At 48.8% G+C, this 22,503-nt stretch overlaps 1 protein-coding gene across 3 annotated transcripts in view; it reads right to left on the bottom strand.

The window, feature by feature from the left end:
* ACACB (acetyl-CoA carboxylase beta) overlaps positions 1-22,503 on the bottom strand; it is a 102,353-nt gene that overhangs the window by 51,940 nt on the left and 27,910 nt on the right. For all 3 annotated transcript variants that reach the window (XM_036276378.1, XM_036276379.1, XM_036276380.1), the window contains 13 exons: positions 18,598-18,730; positions 16,328-16,466; positions 13,086-13,195; positions 12,798-12,879; positions 11,489-11,587; positions 9,566-9,675; positions 9,352-9,462; positions 7,097-7,306; positions 6,631-6,801; positions 4,414-4,575; positions 2,811-2,974; positions 613-763; positions 415-518 (listed from right to left, as the gene is read on the bottom strand). In XM_036276378.1, coding sequence (XP_036132271.1) covers positions 415-518; positions 613-763; positions 2,811-2,974; positions 4,414-4,575; positions 6,631-6,801; positions 7,097-7,306; positions 9,352-9,462; positions 9,566-9,675; positions 11,489-11,587; positions 12,798-12,879; positions 13,086-13,195; positions 16,328-16,466; positions 18,598-18,730 — 1,746 coding nt within the window. The remainder of the gene's footprint in view (positions 1-414; positions 519-612; positions 764-2,810; positions 2,975-4,413; positions 4,576-6,630; positions 6,802-7,096; positions 7,307-9,351; positions 9,463-9,565; positions 9,676-11,488; positions 11,588-12,797; positions 12,880-13,085; positions 13,196-16,327; positions 16,467-18,597; positions 18,731-22,503) is intronic.

Below are 22,503 nucleotides of genomic sequence, written 5' to 3'. Positions count from 1 at the left end.
AAAAAACCCGGCCCAAAATGTCAAATGGTGCTGAGGCTGAGAAGCCCTGGCCCATCCTGCCAGTGAGCACCTGGCCACCTCCGTGCCAGTCTATTGCACTAGGCACCTCCAGATTCAGGCGAGGTCCGGGAGAGACAGAAATACACACCCTATGACTCTGATCGCCTGAGGACGAGGATGTACCGGACACAAGTCCCTATGAACAAACACATGGCTGCCTGTATTTTAACTGCTGCCTTGACCTTGACCATCCAGTCCCCCTCTTCCAGGGCAGCCCAGATTTCTCCGAGGAATGTCACAGGGGCCAGCCTGTCGGAGGGGCTCACGCATCTCCTGGTGACTGACTGGCACCCAAATAAAGCATGTTCTGCTAACACATATCCCAAAAGGGGAGAAGTTACCCACGTGTCCTACCTTTCCAGGGAGTGTAAGAAATCCGTCATGCAGGTTCGGAACATTGCGTCGGCCACATTCAAGGCGCCACACACCACCCCCAGCATGATATCCGGCTTCTCGGCCTAGGAAAGACCCTGCACTTCAGTCCCCGCGGCACCGAGTCCCCAGGGAGCTGGGGCGGGTCTGAGTCAAGGGGAGATGTGCGCAGCGCCTCACCTGCACCTTCTCCGCGATGAGGTGGTCCAGCCATCCGGTGTCGATGTCATTGTTCTGGAAGCTCTCCGTCTCCAGGAGGTTGATGAGATATTCCACTGTGGTCCTGAAGTCGCCCCGGATGGACAGTTCCTTCAGAGCCACCACCATGTTCCTGGAGGGGAAAGGCACACAGATTGCTTTCCAAATTAAGATATGGGGTTCCCACATGGTTCCCAAAGAGCCAGAACAGCACAGGGGTCAAGAGGGTCCTGAGTCAGACATCCCGGGTCAATCTCAGCTTCAGCATTTACTGGTCAAGTAATCTTGGGCAAGTAACTTAACTGCCTGGGCCTCAGTTTCCTCATCTGGAAAATGGGGAAGTAACCCTGACTTCACACAGGTGCTTGTGGATTAAAAATGAAACAATCCAGCCCTGGCCAGTTTGGCTCAGCGGTTAGAGCATCAGCCTGCAGTCCAGAGAGACCTGGGTTCGGTTCCCGCTAAGGGCACGTACCTTGGTTGCAGTTTGTCCCTGGCCCTGGTTGGTCGTGCGGGTGGCAGCCACTCAACGTGTCCCTTGCACGTCGATGTTTCTCTCTCTCTCTTCCTCTCCCTCCCTCCCACTCTATCGGAACAAAAAATGGATAAATGTCCTCCGGTGAGGATAAAAATAAAAATGAGACAATCCATGTAAAGCACCCAGTCACCGATCAAAAACTGTCAACTGCTATGCCCATGATTAGTTACCATGATTATAATTCTAGTCAAGCAAGCCAGTCTCTGCCCCTCTCTCCCGCGGGACCTGTTCAAACCCATGTCCCGGGGCTCCTCTGTCTGGTGTGCCCGGGATGCATCTTCGGACAATTAACAGTTAACCCGCTCAGGGCTTGGCAGTCACCAGCCAGCACGTGCCTGGCTCGTAACCAACTCCCACTTCCCAGAGGGGCTGCCTACCCCTTAACAGGGCTCCAGTCCAATGGGCTGAAGCCTCCACTCCCTGGGAAGTCACAGGGACAGTGTTTTGGGGGAGATGGGCCAGAGTGAGGTGGCCTCAGAGGCTCCTTTTCCTGGGAGAGCAGTTTCACACCTGTCATGGCATTTCCTGCCTGCTGGGGCCATAACTACCCCATTTGGGGGGTGAGAAAAATGGAAATGCAGGGAGCTCAGGTAAGGGTGTCAGTAGGCTACGGCTGTGGAGTGGAACCTGCATCTCAGCGCTAAGCCGCTGGCCTCAGGGTGACCAACGTGTCCCAGTTTGCTCAGGACTTGGCCGGCCTTAGCTCTGAGAAATCCCACAGCCCAGGAACTACCAGACAACTGGTCCCCCCGGACTCTGACTGCGGCACGAAAAGCTGGAAGTTCTCTCTCTGAATCCTGCTTAAATTGCTACTGGTCCTTCATTTACAGCACGAAACAAGCCACAGGCCATTTCATCTGAAGTGAGCGGGCTGGCTGGCCTCCTCCCACCCCGTCAATTCTCAGGTGCTGCCATCCTCCCTGAGGCCAAGGGCCTCCATGTCCTTGCTGAGCATGAGCAAAACTAAGTATTCGAAGCTGTCAAAGAAAGACTGCTCATCAAAACCACCAAACTCAATTTAATTCATGGCGGCTAAGGGCCTGGGCCAGACAGATTTTAATGTTTTTTAAATAAAACGTCCACAGTGCCTTTTGGATTTTTCACTGCAAAGGACACCCACTGACACGAGAATGTTGAATTACAGTGTGAACTGGTTTTGACCTTTTGGCGTCCAGGTCAAGGCAGGAAAAAGGTAAAATGTGTTTCATAACTCGGGGACCCCTTTGTTAACACAGGTTTCTCCATGAACTTCACGTGAGATTTAAATGGAAAGGAGCCCCCTGCCCCCAGTACACACACACACTTTTTTATAAAAAGCTATGGTGCTCAGCACCTTTTAAACTTTTGGAATCACCTGGAACCTTCTTTGGAGCTCCTTCAAGTTTAACCTGCAATAAGCTACAAGAGCAATGACCTTGGTGCGGTCATTTTACTTCATGGATCTCAAATACAGGAAGAGGGCAGACTGAGTTCCTGGACTTCAGCTCAGGGTTTAAACAGGGTCTGCTGTGTGATGCACCTCCCCGGACCTCCTAACCACCTACTGCGTCTGAAGCCACAGGCTGACTTTGAGTTTTTCAGAGGAAGAAGGGGCAGGAGGAGGAGGGAAGGAAGGAGAGAAGGGACGAGGGGAGACACTGACGAAACGGCCTCTTCACGGTTCTCTCCCCAGGAGAAGCAGTGTCCAAACTGGGAATCGGCAAACTCGTGCAAGCCACCCGCGGCGGCCACGCTGAAATAACCCCACACGTTCTTGCTGCTGCGGAAATTCAGTTCCTGGACTGTTCCGGAGCTTGGCTTAAATCCCTGGAGCCCAGGGGAAAAAAAAGAAAGACATCATTACTTCAGATCTATTTTCATCAGAACTAAATCCTAGGAAAACCCAAGAACCCCTGCCACAACCCGAACTTCGCGTGATCAGGAAAACACTGACAGCTCTCACCAGGGCAGTGGGCGGATCTACCCCGTGGGCACGTCATGTCAGCATGCCAATGCATGCAACTATTCCTTTACAAAAACTATTTTTAAAAAATAACAACCAAGTCACGACGGGGAAAGGATGTACAGATATAATAGGGGAAGACAGTGATCGCTGATGCAGCTGAGTAAAGGTACATCCTGATTTTATATGCTGTCGATAATAAAAGGTTTAAATGAAAGAGGACTGGATTTCTAATCCTGGATTATGCAAATTCCAGCAGATAAAGAAATCCAGTGTTAGCCTTGCTGATACTAACACACCTAATTCCCTTTGGGGGGCCCATCCCCACTCTGAGTGTACTCTTGGTAAGGGGGGGGGTGGACCTGGACCCTCTCTCTGGGATTAGGGTTTCTGAAGTGAGTGATGGAGACCTCATTTTGGTAGAGGTGGCTGGAGGTGAGAGACAGAGAGTTCCAGGTGCCCGGGAACTCCATCACCTGGTCCTCCATGCTCCCAGGCACCTGTGAACAAACCACCATCCCTCTGAAAAATTCCCGTGTTGCTTGCTACCACCAGAGTCGGCTGTCTGCCTGCAGCCGAAGATCTCCCTGATACAGCCACAATAGTTTAAATTCTACAGTTAAAAGGGGGAAAGGACAAACCACAACAACAACCTCTCTTACCCCAAGTTTCTTGAACGTAATCATTAAACAATTAGGTGGTGGGAGATTATGGAGATGACGTGAGAATGAATAGTAGGGCACGTAACCTGGGACAGATGACAGCGAATTGGGGTTTTTTTTGTATGTAACCCTAACGGGAACCCAACCCGGGACTCTCTGGTCCGCAGGCCAACGCTGCAACCGCTGAGCCAAACTGGCCAGGGTGTTTTTTGTTTTTTTTAAATGGCACAAGAACAAGTCACAGGGGGACTCCTTACATCGGGCCAGACTGCTTTTAAAGGCAGCAAAACCCCAAGGACCCAGGCTCTTAGCCAGGCTGCTTGCTCATCAGTGGACATGGTTGGCCAGGACCTCAGCAGGTCCCAAGCGTGAGGCATTCGGCAAGTTACCCCAACCTCCTGATGTGCAATTCCGGGTACCAAGCCCAGCGGCAGTAGTGAGCAGCGAGGCAGGGAAGGAATCTGCCTGGCAAACTACGCGTCAATGAATGAACGGTGACCTGGCCCCTCCTACACCTTAGTCTCCTTAACTGCAAACAGAGGAAGCCTGGGGGCGTGGGGGGTCTTGTCCAAGGCTAATGTTGGGGTCTGCTCTACACTGGGAGACAGGAGAGGGCGGAAGCGTGGGCCCCCCCAACTTGCCTCATCGGGGTTTTCACTGGTTATTCTGGCTGCAATGACGTGGCCGCGGGCCAGCGGTGGGTTGGAAGGGGTTTCAAAGGCAATGGGCGTCACGGCCCACGGCGACTCTCCGTACAGAAGGCGGATGTCTTTCAGCCGGTGCAGCGGCACCCCCATGGCGATCTGAAATCAAGCAAGCCATCCCGCACCGTCACTGCCGGAGACCCCTACCCGCAAGCATCCAGTGAGTGACACCTGATACACAGCACCTGACATGCGCACAATGCTGCACGAGGGGGCGGGGAGGCGGAGGGAGAAAACCAGGAGGGCTGGGCTCCGCCTCCGCATTGCAAATTGTGCCACTGGGAACAGAAGCAACATTGTAAAACATCCCCACATGGCAAGAAAATGCGCGTGTTACATACAAGTTACAGATTTTGGTGCTATGGAAGGTGAGAAGGAAAGGTGCCCAGCTCTGGCCAGGTGGCTCAGTTGGTGAGAGCATTGTCTCCATACACCAAGGTTTCGGGTTCAGTCCTCAGAAAGGGCACGTACAAGAACCAACCGATGAATGCATAAATCATCTCTCTCTCTCTCTCTCAAAAATAAATAAATAAAAAATTTCAAAATACTACTGTGGCCTGGCTGGTGTGGCTCAATGGACTGAGCATCAGCCCAGGGACGGAGAGATCCGGGTTCGATTCCAGTCAGGGCACATGCCTGGGTTGCAGGCTCCATCCCCAGTAGGGGGTGTGCAGGAGGCAGCGAATAGATGTTTCTCTCTCACATCGATGTTTCTCTTTTGCCCTTCCTCTCTAAAAAAAAAAAAAAAAAAAAAAATCAATAAAAACATATTTTTAAAAATACTATTATTTAAAAAAGAGAGAGAGAAATAATGAAAAAAAGAAGACTGAGGAACAGTCCCAGATTAGAGACTACTGGATGTGACACTGAAATGGAATGTGTGGTCCTGCATTTAAAACAACAGCCCTGGCCGGTTTGGCTCAGCGTCAGAGCAGCCGGCGTCAGCCCAGGACCGGGCAGCCCATCGGGGTGTGTGTGTCTCTCCCTCCCTCCCTCCCTCCCTTCCATTCTACCTAAAAATCAATGGGAAAATATCCTTGGGTGAGGATTAACAACAACAAAACAGCTACACATTTGGGACAACTGGGGAAATGTTAACGTGGGCTCCAATATTAGCGAGGCGGTGGCATCCATGGTGTATTTCCCGTGTCGTTTTATGGTGGTGTTTGTAACAAAATGCCCTTCTCAGGAGGTCCTCACACTCAAGTACTTAGAGGCCTAGTGGCACAGAGGTGCAAGTCAAAACATTGCTCAAAAGGTTGAGTCAAAAAAAAAAAGAACTTATGTGCAGATATGCACAACCAATGGACACAGACATTAGGCTGGGGAAAGCAGGAGGGAGGGAGCGGGAAGGAGGGGGTCGATGGAGAAAAAAGGGGGACATCTGTAATACCTTCAACAATAAAAATATATATATTAAAAAGAAATTACATATACACACACGGAGAAAGAAGCAAGTGTGGCAAAATGCTAACAACGGGTAGATCTAGGCACAGAGGACGGTGTTAACGTGTATTGTCCTTGTAACTTTTCTGAAAATTTCCAACCACAAAAAATGAAAAGCAGAATGCAAATTCTGGTAGAGGAAGGAAGAATATATTAATTTTTTTAAAAATTGAGTTCCAATTAATGCAAGCATTCCTGCCTCTGGGTCACAAGTTTTCAGTGGGGGTGATACTGCCCCCAAGGGTGCAAATATTTACTCTTGGGGGTGAAAAGAATCTGACTCGTATGTATAGAGCACAGATGCATCTATGGTTCCCAAACAGATATACAGTATATCTAGGTATTAATATTTCATGGGGGGGAAATTAGGGCGAAACTGTCTAAAAAGGCTCCTGAGGGGGATGATAATGAAGAAGAGATGGAGAAACACTTCTCTGGGGCTATCAATGCCCTGAAATTGCATAGAATCTACTTCTCCAGGGAGAAGGCCCATGACTTTTGCCAGTTGTCAAAGGACTACATGGCAGACAAAGGTGACAAACCACATCACGGAACATTCTCAACCTTGGTGGCTGTCAGTGCTACTCACCTATCGAAACAGTCGCTCCCCAGGGACAGCCAGGAAGAAGGGCAGGAAGGTCTAATCAGAGTGGAACAGGGGACCCCGTCCTGGGCAGAAGACCCAGGGCCTGGCGCCCGTTTCCTCACCTGTAGCTGGGCAGCCGGCAGGTTGACGTCAGCAATCATTTCTGTGCAGGGGTGTTCCACCTGCAGGCGGGGGTTCAGCTCCAAGAAGTGGAAGCTGCCATCCTGGCTGTACAGGTATTCAACAGTCCCTGCGCTCACGTAGCCCACGGTCTTGGCCAGGCGGACGGCACACTGCAAAGCAACAGAGACTGAGGGGTTTCCAGTGGTGTTCTCAGGAGTTGTAATAGTGGCTTATAGTTCTCCAGCCAAATGCACACTGAGGACCTCCTACATGTCAGTTACTTTGAGACCACGTAGCTCATACTCCAATAAACCTATGCCAGGCTGAAATTATGTCCATGATGGGCCCTCGGTCTCTCTGTGGGCTCCCACCCCACTTTGGCCACATGGACCATAGGGAGCTTTTGCTGGCTGAGCTGAGACGGCTTCCCTGCGGCTGACCCACACCCAGCTCTGCAGAGCCCACCTGCTCCATGAACTCGAACACAGACGGCGTGGCGATGGTGGCGGGTGCCTCCTCGATGATCTTCTGATGCCGCCGCTGGATGGAGCAGTCTCGCCCAAACAGGGACACAGCATCCCCGTACTGGTCAGCGAGGATCTGCACCTCCAGGTGACGGGCGTGCTTGGCCAGCTTCATGAGAAAGATGGGGGAGCCGGGGATCTCACTCTGTACCTGCAAGGAAGGCAAAGTGGCTAGAACGGGAAGTTCTCCAAAGACAGCAAGGTCAGCCGCGACCTTCTAGTTTTGTTTAACCTCTCTCAAAGACACTGTGTTCTTGTCGTTTTCAACATGTAATGTAGAAAGCGACATTCCCCACAATCCCATCTCCTAAAGATAATATGCTGTTAAGAGTTGGGTACAAGCTGGTTTTAAGAAATTAAGGTGCTGTTAAGAGTAAATGTGGCTGAGAATTAATGCTGCCATGGTACCCAATGGGTACTAGACGTATCAAGGTGATCACTTCATGAGTCATATAACTGTCTAATCCCTGTGTTGTAACCTAAAACTAATACAACATTGTATGTCAACTATAATTGTAACAATTTTTAATTATTTAAAAAATGCCCTGATTGGCCCTGGCCAGTTTGACTCAGCGTTGGAGCGTTGGCCTGTGGACCAGAGAGTCCCGGGTTCGGTTCCCAGTAGGGGCACGTACCTCGGTTGCAGTTTGTCCCCGGCCCTGGTTGGGTTGTGCAGGTGGCAGCCACTCGATGTGTCCCTTTCGCGTCGATGTTTCTCTCTCTCTCTCTCCCTTTCTCTCCCTCCTGTTCTATCTGAACAAAAAATGGAAGAATGTCCTCGGGTGAGGATAAAAAAATAAATAGAAATATATTAAAAAAATAAGATAAAATAAAATAAAAAATGCCCTGACCAGTGTGGTTTAGTTGGTTAGAGCATCATCCCATGCACCAAAGGGTTGTGGGTTCAATTCCCGGTCAGGGCACATACCTAGGTTGTGGGTTTGAGCCCCAGTTGGGGTGCATATAGGAGGCAACCAATGAATATTTCTTTCGTATTGATGTTTCTCCTGCTCTCTCCCTGACAGGCAATTAAAAAAAGTCCTCGGGTGAGAATTAAAAAAAAGAAGAAGACTGTCAGCATAATTTTTTTAAACATTGCCAAAAACAGGCATAATGTTTAATAGCAGAAAACCAGCTATAATTAAGTAAATACGCAATTACAGTTGACCCTTGAACAAATCAGGGGTTATGAGTACCAAACCCCCATTGCAGTCAAAAGTCTGTGTATAACTTGATTCCTCAGAAACTTAACTACTAATAGCTTACTGTTGACTTCACTGATAACATAGTCAACTAGAACATATATGTGTATATTTTATGGTAGTAAATGATAAAATAGACTAGCATCTACATACATTTTATGCATTCGTCACATACTAACTTTCTTAATTTTTTGGTATTTCTAGGTTACACAGTTTGTCTGTGAGATTTTTTTTTTTTTTTAATCCTCACCCAAGGACATTTTTCCATTTTTTGTTCAGATAGAGTGGGAGAGAGAGAGAGAAAGAGAGAGAGAGAAACATCAACACAAAAGGGACACATCGAGTGGCTGCCACGCGCACCACCCAACCAGGGATGGGGACAAACTGCAACCGAGGCACATGCCCCCAGCGGGAACCAAACCCGGGTCTCTCTGGACCCCAGGCCGACACTCTAACTGCTGAGCCAAACCGGCTAGGGCTGTCTGTGAGATTTTTCAAAAGTTGTTGAAAATCTCCAAAAAAATTATTTTAAATAATTATTGGAAAAAAAAAATCCACATGTAATTCAATCCATGCAGTTCAAACCCATGTTGTTCAAGGTTCAACTGTGTAGTTCCTGCAATAAAAACTGATTGTCTAGAGACATTAAAAATACCAAGACTGCTGCCATTTACAAAACATCCCATCTCTCGATAGACAAATATAGTCAGAAACTGACATTCTGACCCTGTATCTCCGAAACCAGTTATAGACACACTGATTCATAGACTTGAACATCAAAGGGAATGGTCCACCGAGGAACACACACCATGGACTTCCAAGTAAAATGCACACGTTTGCTTTGAAATGTAACACAGCACAGCCATATTCCCCGCCTGCACATGTCCTCTCACAGTCGGGACACGATAATGCTAACTGATATCACCTGCTTCCCAAGAACTGCAGAAAGACAATTCCCAAAGCCATGGAAAACGATGCAACAAGATCGGCTCACTTGTCTGAAAAGGATGGGGAAGTCCTCAGCGCTCTCTGCCTTGCGGATTCCCTTCCCTCCGCCGCCTTCAGAAGCTTTGATCATCAATGGAAAACCAATTTTTTCTGCTGCCTGGGGGGCAAAGGACAAACAGACCCCTTAAGGTTAGACATTTGCTGCCACCGCCAGGACAGAAGAAGGTTCTGGCGCCGTGGTCCCCAGGCTCTGTGTTTACCTCCAAGCCCTCGTCGACGTCTTTCACACAGCCTTGCTCATACACGTCTTCCGGGACGCTGATTCTTTTCCCCTGCTGCATGCCGTCTTCTTCCCACTCCACCATCAGACCTGCAGGGTCACAAAGAAGGTCGAGTCCCCCAAGGACGGCAGGGACACACACAACACAGAGACCACAGGGCCGCTCCTCCCAAAGCTGCTCTAGACCCGCCTCTGGGCCACCAGAATCCAGACACAGTTCTTCAGCTTCATTAATTACTGGCTTTTCATTTTCTTAAGGGCTGCCTCAACCCTGAATGGGAAATCAAGCTTAAGAAATTCAGACTGAGCCCAGCTGGTGTGGCTCAGTTGGTTGAGTGTCGACCCATGCACCAGGAGGTCGACGGTTCGATTCCCGGTCAGGGCACAGGGCCGGGTTGCGGGCTCGATCCCCAGTGTGGGGCATGCAGGAGGCGGCTGATCGATGTTTCCCTCTCATCAATGTTTTTAACTCTCTTTCTCCCTCTCCCTTCCTCTCTCTGAAATCAATAAAAACATATTTTAAAGTATTTTTGTTGTTGTTAACCCTCATCCAAAAATATTTTTCCATTGATTTTTAGATAGAATGGGAGGAAGGGAGGGAGAGAGAGAGAAAACACTGATGTGAGAGAGACATCGACTGGTTGCCTCCTGAGACCCCAACCTGGACCAGGGATCAAACCTGCAACCCAGGTATGTGCCCTTGACCAGGAATTGAACCCAAGACCTTTTGGTCTGCAGGCCAGCACTCTAACTGCTGAGCCAAACCAGTCAGAGCTAAAAACATTTTTTTAAAAAGAAAGAAATTCAGATTCAGTCTACCCAAAACACCATATTAACCTGAATCTAAAAAAACAAAAACAAAAACACCCCAGCTAATTCATTTATATGTGAGTCATTATTTTCCAATACCCTATTAAGATTTAAAAAACACATACATGCCTGGCCAGTGTGGCTCAGTGATTGAGCGTCGTCCTATGGACTGAGAGATCCCGGTTCGATTCCAGGTCAGGGCACATGCCCAAGTTTCGGGCTCGATCCCCAGCAGGGGGCATGCAGGAGGCGGCCAATTGATGTTTTCTCTCATCAATGTTTCTCTCTCTCTCCCTCTCCCTTCCTCTCTCTTTAAAATCAGTAAAGAAAAAAAATCAAATTGAATAGGAAACTCCTGAGACACTTCCTATTTATTTATTTAATTTTTTTTGGTGTTTATTTTTATTTTTATTTTTTTGTATGTGCCCCTAGCAGGAACCGAACCCGGGACTCTCTGGTCTGCAGGCCGACACTCCAACTGCTGAACCAAACCGACCAGGGCTATTTTTTAATATTTCTTAGAAATTCCACTTTGAGAAATTTATCCTAAGAAAATGATTAAAATGTACACAGAGATTTAGCCATAAGATGATCAAGGCTCCATTACTTTTCATAGTTTTTAAATTAGAACAAAATAAACTGGAAACCACCTAAATGTATAACTCAAGAGGACTATTAAGTAAATCATGGTACATCTATATGATAAAATCCTATGCAGACATTTTGAATGTTGCAAAGTGTATTACTGACATAGGAAGATTAGTGAGAAAAATTAAGCCTCAAACTGGTAAATACAAGATCTCTTTGTTTTTTGTTTTTAAAGGATGTGCTTAGAAAAAAGGCTGGAAAGGTAGATTGATACCTCAAATGCAACAAATGTTCAACACTGAGTCATACGATTACAGATTATTTCTATTTCTTTTTTGTATTTCTCATATTTTCTAAGTTGTCTACAATAAAATTGTGCCGCTTGTTCAATAATTTTAAATTTTTAAATGAAAGAATAAAAAAAAGCATACTCTTGTCACCCCTCTGTTCCCATTAGCAAGATGTGCCGAGGAGTCCCCCAATGTGGAGCTCGGGGGTCCCTTACCGCTTCCACTCCAGGGCAGGGTTGGAATCTGCAGCGTCTGGGCCACGATGGTGGAGGCGATCTTATCTCCCAGGGCCCACATGGCCTCACTGGGAGGGCCTGAGAGGTCAGGGACAAGGGGGAAGGCAGAATGGAGTCAGCCACAAGTCCCTCACAGCCGAGTGCCGACCGAGTGCACAGGGAAAGAAAAGCATTCAGGTCCAAGCTCCCAAGTTTAACATCAAGTCAGGGAAGAAGAAAGTCTGTTAGTCTGCTGCTTCATCAGTCAACTTTCAACACATGTGGACTGTGAACCTGGTCTGAGTTATAACCTAAGCTATGTGGCATACACAAAATCCACTTTGAGCAGGGGAGGCAAAAAGCTAGACCAAGAGGGCAGGCTAGCACCTCAGAAAACTAGACCATGGGTGAGTGAGCTTTTCCTATAACGAACCAGATAGGAAATATTTTCAGCTTGTGAGCCTGCTGGTCTCTGTCACAAATATTCAACTTTGCCAGTATAGGTGAAAGCAACCATAGGCAATACATAAATGGATGAGTAGGGCCGTGTTTCAATAAAACTTTATTTACAAAAGCAGGCAATGGGCCAGGTTTGGCCTGTGGGCTGGACCACCAACCTCCAGAGGAGCTAAAACTGAAGGATAAGGAGAATCCTGTGTGACAGCCAATCAAAGACCATACAGTGAGCACAGGTCACCAGGCCAAGCCTTGGAATATCAGGTGTTGATTTGCACTGAGCGGCTTCATACGCAAGTTGTGCTGTGGGCCCAGAGGAAAGTGGATGGTAAATGAGTCCCCTAAACCACGAAAGGATGTCAGACAGCATAATTACACAAAGTTTATAAATGTAAGTTCAAATCCTGAACCAAACAGATGCCATAGATAATAAGTATCATTATATCTAATAAATAGCAGAGATGAGCGGCTCTGGTCCCAAGGGGATAGAGCATTCCAAAGGCCTAAGAACAACCTAACAAGGGTGTGGCCTTATCAGAAAGGTGCCCTCCAAACCCAGTGATAAATCTGAACGTGGCTGGCATCTCAGTGCCAACAGGAACACTAGCAGAGGTCTGCTTGCCCCAGCATCATTCTGCTGTGGTAACCATGGTAACGGCTCCATTTCCCTGGGCTGACGGACCTACCCTGGTGCCCTCCCACCCCTAAACCCACTCACTCCTGACAATGAATATGAGGTGGAAATACCAAACTGACTGCCACCTTCCAGGGTTGCGCCAGAAAGAGAATCTGACCCAGAGGAGTGCCCCATCAACACCCCAATTCCCACGTATCTGATGGACACACACTCTACCTAAGAAAGCAATCTCGTGCTTGCACAGGAGCTCTGGAAGTTTGGGGTTTTCGGAAGCATGGCCCCAGCCAGCCCACACCGCCTGCGAACACAGAGAGGGGTAAACGAAGATCTGCCTTCACAACCCGCCCCGTCGCACGCTGGCAGCTCTTTGCTGGGTCCTGTCAGCCCTGGATTTCAGTCTCATAGGACCCGGCTCCTCTGCCCCTTCTGAGTGCGGAACTGAGCTGCTCCAGAGCTCAGGGCATCCCCCACCGTGGGCAGACTGGGGAGCCCCCTCCAACATACCTGCACGGGGATTCTCTTGGCAATGTCCACGATCAGCTCCACGTTGGCGTAATTGTTGTTGTTGGGCCCCCCTGGGACAGGGACGTACTGATCTGCCATCTTGATATACTCTGAGGTAAATGGGAGAGGAAAGAAAAGAACAGAGAGGGACTGAAGTCGACGGGAGGGAATCTACGAGACACAACCACGTGTGGCCAATGAAAGAACAACCATGACGATGCTAAGGCAACGATGGACAGACATGGGGGACACTTAGAGGAAAACTGAATATGACTTTAACTATGTAAAAATATGTGTCTGGCCCGGCCGGTGTGGCTCAGTTGTTGAGCACTGACCCAGGCACCGAGAGGTCGCCGGTTCAATTCGCGGTCAGGGCACATGCCCAGGTTGTGGGCCCGATCCCCAGTGGGGGGCGTGCAGGAGGCAGCCAATCGATGTTCTCTCTCATCGATGTTTCTATCTCTCTCTCCCTCTCCCTTCCTCTCTGTCTCAAATCAATAAAGAAAAAAAAAATGTATGTCTGGCCCTGGCCGGTTTGGCTCAGCGGTTAGAGCGTCGGCCTGCGGTCCGGAGAGACCCAGGTTCGGTTCCCGCTAAGGGCACGTACCTCGGTTGCAGTTTGTCCCCGGCCCTGGTTGGTCGTGCGGGTGGCAGCCACTCGATGTGTCCCTTCACATCGATGTTTCTCTCCTCTCTCTCAGTTCCTCTCCCTCCCACTCTACTTGAACAAAAAATGGAAAAATGTCCTCGGGTGAGGATAAAAAAAAAAAAAAAAAAAATGTATGTCTGGACTAGGCCTAGAAGGAACAAAGAGAGAAGGAAGAAAATTATCAAGATAGTGAGATTAGAGGTAGGTTTTTGTTTTTTTTTTAATTCCTAAACTCTACTTTTACATTGTTTTGCCATTTAAGAATCCTCAGGTGAGGATTTTTAAAAAAGACTACTACTGTGTTTGTTTTTAATCATGGTAAAAAAAATAACATAAAGTTTACCATCTTATTCATTTTTGTGTGTATGGTTCCGTAGTGGAAAGTACATTCATATTGCTGTGAAACAGATCTCTAGAAAATTGCATCTCACAAATTTAAAACTCCGTACCCATGAAATAACTCCCTTCCCCCCTCTCCCCACCCCTGGCAACCACCATTCTACTTTCTGTCTCTAAGATTTTGACCACTGTATGGACCTCACATAAGTGGAATCAGACAGTACTTGTCTTTCTGTGACTGGTTTATTTCACTCCCCATAATGTCCTCGAGTTTCATCCATGTTGCAGCATGTGAAGGCCATTCCTTCCTTTTTAAAGCTGAATATGATACAATGTTTTGATTTTAAAATATCCATGCTCTTTAAGCCAGAAATTCCACTTGAAAGAATATGTCCTGAAAACAAGCCCCTGGGGAGGTCCCAGAGATTATAAAGTGAGAAGTCAAACAAGCACCGTCTCCTGGCCAAGTCTCCCTCTACTGTTGGAGAAGGTGAACAAGAAAACTCACAGACTGTGGTCCCCCTGGGCCAGGGAGATCTGAAAACGGGGCAGGCAGGGGTGGGGCCTGCTGTGCAATGAGCTTCCGGGAAAAATACAGTCAGAAGGACCAGCATGTCCCAAGGCTCTGCAACAAGAGATGGCGAGGCCAGCGCAGGAACCGACAATGCCAGAGCGACTAGGACCCGGGGATGAAGGGCGAGAAGCATGAGATAGGACCAGGAGGCCAGCAGGGGTTGTCATGAGGGGCCTTAACCGGACTAGAGAGGGTCTGGAATTTTAGTCTGAGCATGATGGGAGACCCCACAGGATAAGGCTATAGACTCAGACAGCCCTGGGTTCCAAACCTTGTCATGTCAAAAATAATAATAAATGGAGCCACTTTCAAATGGAGTAGGAGCTGCCAAGCCAGAGGAACTGCCCAGCATGTCTTCTGCCTCAAACCTTTGGAATGTTAAAAAGACCAAAATAACCTTTGGACTGGGCCTAGACAACACTGTGTCCCCAAAACTGTTTGCAAAGATAAGAAAGTGGTTACTATAACTACTGGACTAAAAATTAAAAACATTGTTTAGAATTAATATCACTATACTATCTGCACCAATAGAAATGCCTTCCTTCTATTGATACAATTGTTCCCCTTCCCTTTCTCATAAATACTCCTCGCTTTTGTCTCCTAATCTGAACACTATTCGGGCTTCAGTCTGAATCAGTGTATCCAGAACAGCTATTCTTACTGATCTCAAATGCATGCCGTTTGTATGACCCTGGGTAAGTGATTTATGTCCCCATGCCTCAACTGTCTCATCTGTAAAGTGGTGCTAACAGTCAAACCTGTCCTGTTTGTTGTGAGTTAAAAGGAGGCTGCATCTGTGTAGAACAGAGCCTAGGGCCTGCGCCCAAGGCAGGGAAGTGGGGGTTCAGGGGACAAGACTGAGGCTGCTGGTGCCAGGAACAGCACTGTGTCTTCTGAAGCATTTAAGGAGGGGCTGACAGGACCTGAGCTGTGTTTTTAAAAGATCACTTTGCCTGCTGTGTGGCAAAGGGTCTGTAAAGGGATAAAACTGTTCAGGGAAAGAAGCAAATTGCCCAATACTTATAGAATGGTCTAGGCTAGTAGACATAGAGACAGTAAATGGATAGAAAAATGAATGAATAATTGAAATACAGTACATACATCTGCCAAAAAACAAAAATAAAACATCTGGAGGAAGAGACACCAATCTGCAGTAACATGGACCTTGTTCAAAGATGGAATTTCCGCTTTGCATGTTAACCATTTGCGTTTTTTTTTTTTTTTATCCTCACCTGAGGACATTTTTCTATTTTTTGTTCAGGTAGATTGGGAGGGGAGAGAGGAAGAGAGAGAGAAACATCGATGTGAAAGGGACACATCGAGTGGCTGCCACCCGCACAACCAACCAGGGCCAGGGACAAACTGCAACCGAGGTACGTGCCCTTAGCGGGAACCGAACCCGGGTCTCTCGGGACCGCAGGCCGACGCTCTAACCGCTGAGCCAAACCGGCCAGGGCACCATTTGCGTTTTTATAAGGCACAGGGGTCACTCTTGTTATCAGCAGTTTTAATGAAATGAAGAAGAAAGGGCAAATGAATGCAGGCTCATGAGAGAGTACCCCGGAAGTCTGTTTGGGTCCAGAATAGACTTGCCCAGGTAGGTGCAGATGAAGGTAGGGGAGGGCAGGTAAGGACAGAGCATGACGGGGTGGGAAGGAGAGGGAGTGAAGGCCCAATTACCTGCATTGGCCTTGAGGTCCTCTGGCGTCACCATGACTACAAAGCGGACAGCCCGCTCGTTTCGGAACATCTCATAGGCCCACCTGCGGATGGAGCGCATGCACTTCACGGCAGCAATGCCGTTGTTGGCGATGAGCACCTGGTAAGGAAAAGGAGGAAGGGCCCAGAGCTGCACATCTCCCCGCAATGGAGGCTGCGTGCCACCCGGGGTCCCTCTCATGGCTGCAGAGGCTCCTGCGGTACCTGAAGCACGTCATTCCTCTTTGTATTTCCACAGCACGTGGCCCAGAACAGAGCAGGTGCTCAAAGTCTGCTGGCTGCATGAATGGGTGATCTAACTGATGGGTGATCAAATGAATGGATGCATGGATGGGTGCATGACTGGACGGACGGACAGACGGATGGATGGATGGGTGGGTGGATGGGTGGATGGATGGATGGATAAATACTTTTTGTAAGAAGATGTTTTATTGACTTTTAGAGAGAGAAGAAAAGGGCGAGAGAAAAACATCGATGTGAGGCTAAATATCAACCAGCTGCCTCCTGCACACCCCCTACTGGGGATGGAGCCTACAACCAGGCATGTGTCCTGACCGGGGATCATCCTGGGGACAACGCCGAACCAACTGAGCCACATGGGTCAGGGCTGAATAAATGATTTTTGATGCCTTTGTTTGGCACCATCATGATCACTTAACATTTTTTGAGTGTTTAGGATGTACCAAGCTACAGTACAATGTATTTCATTTCATCCTCACAACAGCCCTTAGACAGAGGTTTTATTATTATCGCTATCGGGAGTTCAAGATGTTAAAACTCAGAGGAAGTAAGGTACTTGCCCAAGGTCACACAGCTAGTAAGCGGCAGAGCCAGGACTCGAGCTCTCCACAGTCTGACCTGTGCTCTGAACTCCACGCCCCACCATGACTGCCTCTGCACCCCTGCATCCTGAAGGTTCAAGGGCCCAACCCGGCTGGTGTGGCTCAGTGGTTGACCATCGACCCATGCACCAAGAGGTCATCAGTTCAATTCCCAGTCAGGGCACATGCCCAGGTTGTGGGCCAAATCCTCAGTGGGGGGCATGCAGGAGGCAGCCGATCGATGTTCTCTCTCATCAGTGTTTCTCTCTCCCCCCCCCCCCCCGCTTCGTCTCCCTCTAAAAGATCAATAAAGAAGAAAAAAAAAAGTTAAAGGGCCCAGATTTGGGGAGGAGGAAAGGCAGTCATGCTGGCTGTCCCCAGCAACAGAGAGCGACAGAAGGGGTCCTGGTTTCAGTTCTTGTTTGTATCATGAACTCGCCGTGTGGCATGAGACAGTTCCTAAAAAAGTAGGTTTACGTTTGTGAGAACGTGAAAGGTTTATTCTTGTGTTGTTATGGTACTAATTATTATTAGCCTACGTTTGCCCACCCCTGTATTTTATGGCCCTTACATCACTGCCTAATCTTCGAGACAGCCCTGAAAGACAAATCTCCCTAGAGATTTGGGATGTGACTGCCTCTATTTTTTAATCCTCACCCAAGGATCTTTTTCTATTTATCTGCAGATAGAGTGGGAAGGAGATAGAGGAAGAAAGGGAGAGAGAGAGAGAAACATCAAAGTGAGAGAGACACACATCACTAGTTGCCTCCCGCACAACCCCAACCAGGGCCAGGGACGAACCACAACCGAGGTACGTGCCCTTGGCCAGAATCGACCCCGCGACTCATTGGTCCGTGGGCCAACACTCTAACCGCTGAGCCAAACTGGCCAGCGCTGAGTGCCTCTATTTTATAGAAGGGGAAACTGAACCCAACGCCATATCCCATGAGTGGCCACAGCAGACAGACGCCAGATCTCTCAGCTCAGGTTTAACGTTCCTTTTCCCCTTTCAAAAGTGGCAAATTTTGGCTGTTTGCTTTCGCCGGTGCCATTCTAGTGCATGGGTCTCCTCTCCTCTAAGGGAGCCGTAACCTCAGGAAAGCAGGGCTGGGATTTAGACTTCCTCCCAATAACCTACAAAGCAGACCCTTGCAAGCAGGCACCTCAGGGTCCTCTGCGAAGCCTCCCGATCTTGCTGAGGCCTCGGTCTCCTCTGTGGAACAGGGTCACGTGCCTGCTGCTTCGGGCCGTCAGGACGTGAAAAGCTCCCGAGCCCAGCACCCAGCACTTCGCAAGTGCTCACCAAGGCGCAGCCCTCGCCCTTTCTCTGCAGTGGAAGCACCCAGGCTGAAGGTGGTTCTCCCAGCCTGCCCCCTGGTCTCACCCAGAGCACCGGGACCCCATCTGTACCTTCTCAATGATCCGATCTCCCCCAAAGCGCATGACGAACTCCGCTGGGGAAGCCACGGTGAAGTCTCTTTGCACGTCCATCTTCTTCTGCTCTCGGCCCCTCTTCACCAGGTGGAGTCCAGACATGCTGGGCCTGCGAAGGGAACAGGCAGACGTGCATGAGCCAGGATGCCTGGGTGCCCGGGAGGAAGTCGGGGGCCCAGCACCTATAAATCAACGTCCACACAGAGACGCTGAAGCCCATCAGAGCTTCTGTCGTCCCTCTCCGGGGTCCCCGAACCATTCACTTCTCAAGGAGACGAGCAGAGCCCAGCACAGAAATAAAGCAGGAGCCGTCCCTGACCTGCCCCGAGCTGTCCGTTTCGATTTTTTTTTTAATCCTCACCCGAGGACATTTACATGTATCTTCAGATAGAGCGGGAGGGAGAAAGAGAGAGAGAAACAATGATGTAAGAGAGACACATGGAGTGGTCACCACCCACACAGCCCCAACCAGGGCCGGGGACAAACTGCAACCGAGGTACGTGCCCTTAGCGGGAACCGAATCCAGGACTCTCTGGCCCGTGGGCCGACGCTCTAACTGCTGAGCCAAACCGGCCAGGGCTGTCTGTTTAGATTTTTAATCTTAAATTATTTTTTACGTGATATGCTCATAATTTAGGAACACAATACTAAGAAGCTTATAACAGAGGCAATAGTTTATGATCAGGGAGGAAGTCACACATTCTAATACTTTCCACGTGTTAAATAGTAGTGAGAACGTTGTGTTTTTCTGTATGTGTGAATCAAAAATTTAAAACTGAAAACAAAAAAATGTATAATAACAATATAGACACCATGGCTGGTTTGGCTCAGTGGTTAGAGTGTCAGCCCGCAGACCAATGAGTCGTGGGTTCGATTCAAGTCAAGGGCACGTACCTCATTTGCAGTTCGTCCCCGACCCTGGTCGGGTCTTGCAGGAGGCAACCAGTCGATGTGGCTCTATCACATCAATGTTTCTCTCTGTCTCTCCCACTCTATCTGATGATAAACAGAAAAATATCCTCGGGTAAGGAATTAAAAAAAAAAATAGAGGTTCCTTGCCCCATCCCCTCCAGAACCCGACCCCAGAGGAAACGTCTTGGGCACTCACACACCTCGAGCTCTGCACAATGCGTGTGTGCTATCTTGTGAGTCATCCATCTGAGATACCATCCGTGGCCTTCCTGCCTTGAGAGGTGAGGAATTCATGCTCTTACTTGGCCATCCCCCCAACCTCCCTTCTCCCAACCTCTCAAAAGGACCCCACTCCAACTTGCCGATTCACTAGTCAGGGCTCTATGAGTCCGAGATCATTCTTCACAGGTGAGGGTTGGGTTAGACCGGATTTTCCTTTCTTTCTGTTTTTGTTTTAGTCCACAGAGTCAATGCTATTTCATGGACTTGGTTTTCCTTGCACATGTTGCTAATTCATTCATTCCTTCTCATAGCCTCCCCCTGCACGTCAGGGAATTGACCCTCCCCACTGTTTTTCCACTGGTGACATCTTTCCCTCACTGGTCCAATTTCCCTGGGAGAAGTCTCTGGCCCTTCTGCATGGAGGAAAGGTTGGTCAGGAGCCTGGGCGGGGAAGAAGGGGGAACTGTTGGGACAGGTCTGGGGGATGGGGCAGGTCTCAGGATACAGCACCTGCAAAGACTGTGGGCCCACACCCTCCAATGTGCCCATCAGCCCCCAGGCCCAAGACCTCTGCCCTTCCCTCAGGGAACAAACCTCCTGCCTTCTGGAGGGCAAGTGGGCAGCCCCCAGCCACAAGGAGCAGCGAAGGGATCTGGAGTCTTTCACCCAAACCTTCTCATCATTTCACTTCCTCCCTTCACCCCAGGTGCAGAGGCACCAGATGCTGCCAGTCCCTGCACCTTCTGGGGTGCAGACCCAGTGGGTTCTCAGCCTTCCTCATGCTGCTTCATGACTCAGCCTTCCTGGTTCTACTAAGCCAGTTACCGCTTGTTCATCCGCTTTCCAACTTCCTAAATGTTGCTCATCTCCCCCACTGTTCTCCCAGGCTCCCGAGTTTTTATCTCTTTTTTAAAATATCTCTTTGGGGCAATCAGCCTCTGCCTGTATTCTACGCAGGGCCACCCGGCATAAGCTACAAAGTGATCTGCAGACGGCTGCTTCTTGTGTTGGGCTTGGAGGTGCCCAGGAAAAGCCAAGTTGTGAATCAAGGCTGGCTGCTTCTAGTGCCAGGACTGAAGCCACTTAATGAGAGGTATGGGGCTCACTGAGACTAGGTGCTGCTTGTTTGAGAGATTTTAGGAAAATCTGAAGCAGGATCCAAGACAGGACATCCTATGGAAAAGCCACTGGAAACAGCTTTGGTGGGCCTGAAGGTTGGGTGGGACAGAGCCTCAGGGAATCACCAGCGCGGGGCAAATAGTATGGGCCAGGTTGCTGGAGTCCCAGATATGGCTTCTGTCTGCTGCCCCAGGGAAGGGCTCACCCAAGGAATAACGGCCTCCAGCAGCAAGTCTGCCCAGGAGAAAGCTGCCCCTCCAGCTCTTGCCCCAGTGCCGAACAATTCAGTTCTTCCCCGTGTGTCTCTGGTGCCCTTCAAGCTGCCCTAACCCTTACCCCAGAGCCAGCACACCCAGTGGACAGCTTCAGACCACATCGAAGCACCACCACCCAACCACCTCCACAAGTGACACACTCAATGAGTGGACTCAGTGGGTACTAGAGCCCTGATGAAGTAAGTCTTGCTCTGTGTGCTGGGCCCCTAAACCGCTGATCATCCAAGGTAGTCAGAGGCTAGTGGTCAGTGGGCACAGCCAGTCCTTGCAGCTGATCAGCCTGAGTAAATCCCTCTCATTGACGTGCCAACAGCAATCAAGACTCAATTACAAAAGAAGGGTATACAGTCCACATGAGGCGTGCACTTCGAGGGTCCAGCTGGGGTGATCAGGGAGTCTGTGCCATTGGACCCTACAGGACACCTACAACAATAGACCACCCTAAGAAGCCTAGAAGACATAGCAACTCTAATACATAGAGAAAAAAACACAGGGAAGCCGCCAAAATGAGGAGGCAAAGAAACATGTTCCAGGAAGAGAACTAAACAAAAAGGAGTTAAGCAATCAATCATATGCAGACTTCAGAACACTGGTTATAAGGATGCTCAAGGAACTTAGTGAGACCTTCAGGGAACTTAATGAGACCTACAAGGAACTTAGTGAGAACATCAACAACATAAAAAAGGACCAGGCAGAAATGAAGGATGCACTGAAATAAAGAATAATTTACAAGGAATCAATAGTGGAGTAGGTGAAGCCAAGAAGCAAACCATCGAATTGGAATATCAGGAAGCAAAAACACCCAATCAGAACAGCAAAAAGAAAAAAGAATCCAAAAAAATGAGGACAGTGTAAGGAGCCTCTGGGACAACTTCAAGCGTACCAACATTCGTATCATAGGGGTGCCAGAAGGAGAAGAGAGAGAGCAATAAGTTGAAAACCTATTTGAAAAAATAATGACAGAAAACTTCCCTAACTTGGTGAAGGAAACAGACATACAAGTCCAGGAAGCACAGAGAGTCCCAAACAAGATGAACCCAAAGAGGTCCACACCAAGATACATCATCATCAAAATGCTAAAGGTTAAAGACAAAGAGAGAATCTTTTTTTTGTTTTTAGGGTTTTTTTTTTAATCCTCACCTGAGGACATTTTTCCATATTTTGTTCAGATAGAGTGGGAGGGAGGGAGGGAGAGAGAGAGAGAGAGAGAGAGAAACATCGACGTGAAAGGGACACATCTAGTGGTTGCCACCTGCACCACCCAACCAGGGCCAGGGACAAACTGCAACCAAAGTATGTGCCCTTAGCGGGAACCGAACCCAGGTCTCTCTGGACCGCAGGCCGATGCTCTAAC

The sequence above is a fragment of the Molossus molossus genome, unplaced genomic scaffold (assembly GCF_014108415.1).
Source record: "Molossus molossus isolate mMolMol1 unplaced genomic scaffold, mMolMol1.p scaffold_m16_p_22, whole genome shotgun sequence".
NCBI lineage: Eukaryota > Metazoa > Chordata > Mammalia > Chiroptera > Molossidae > Molossus > Molossus molossus.
This window is presented reverse-complemented; position numbering and strand designations above follow the sequence as displayed.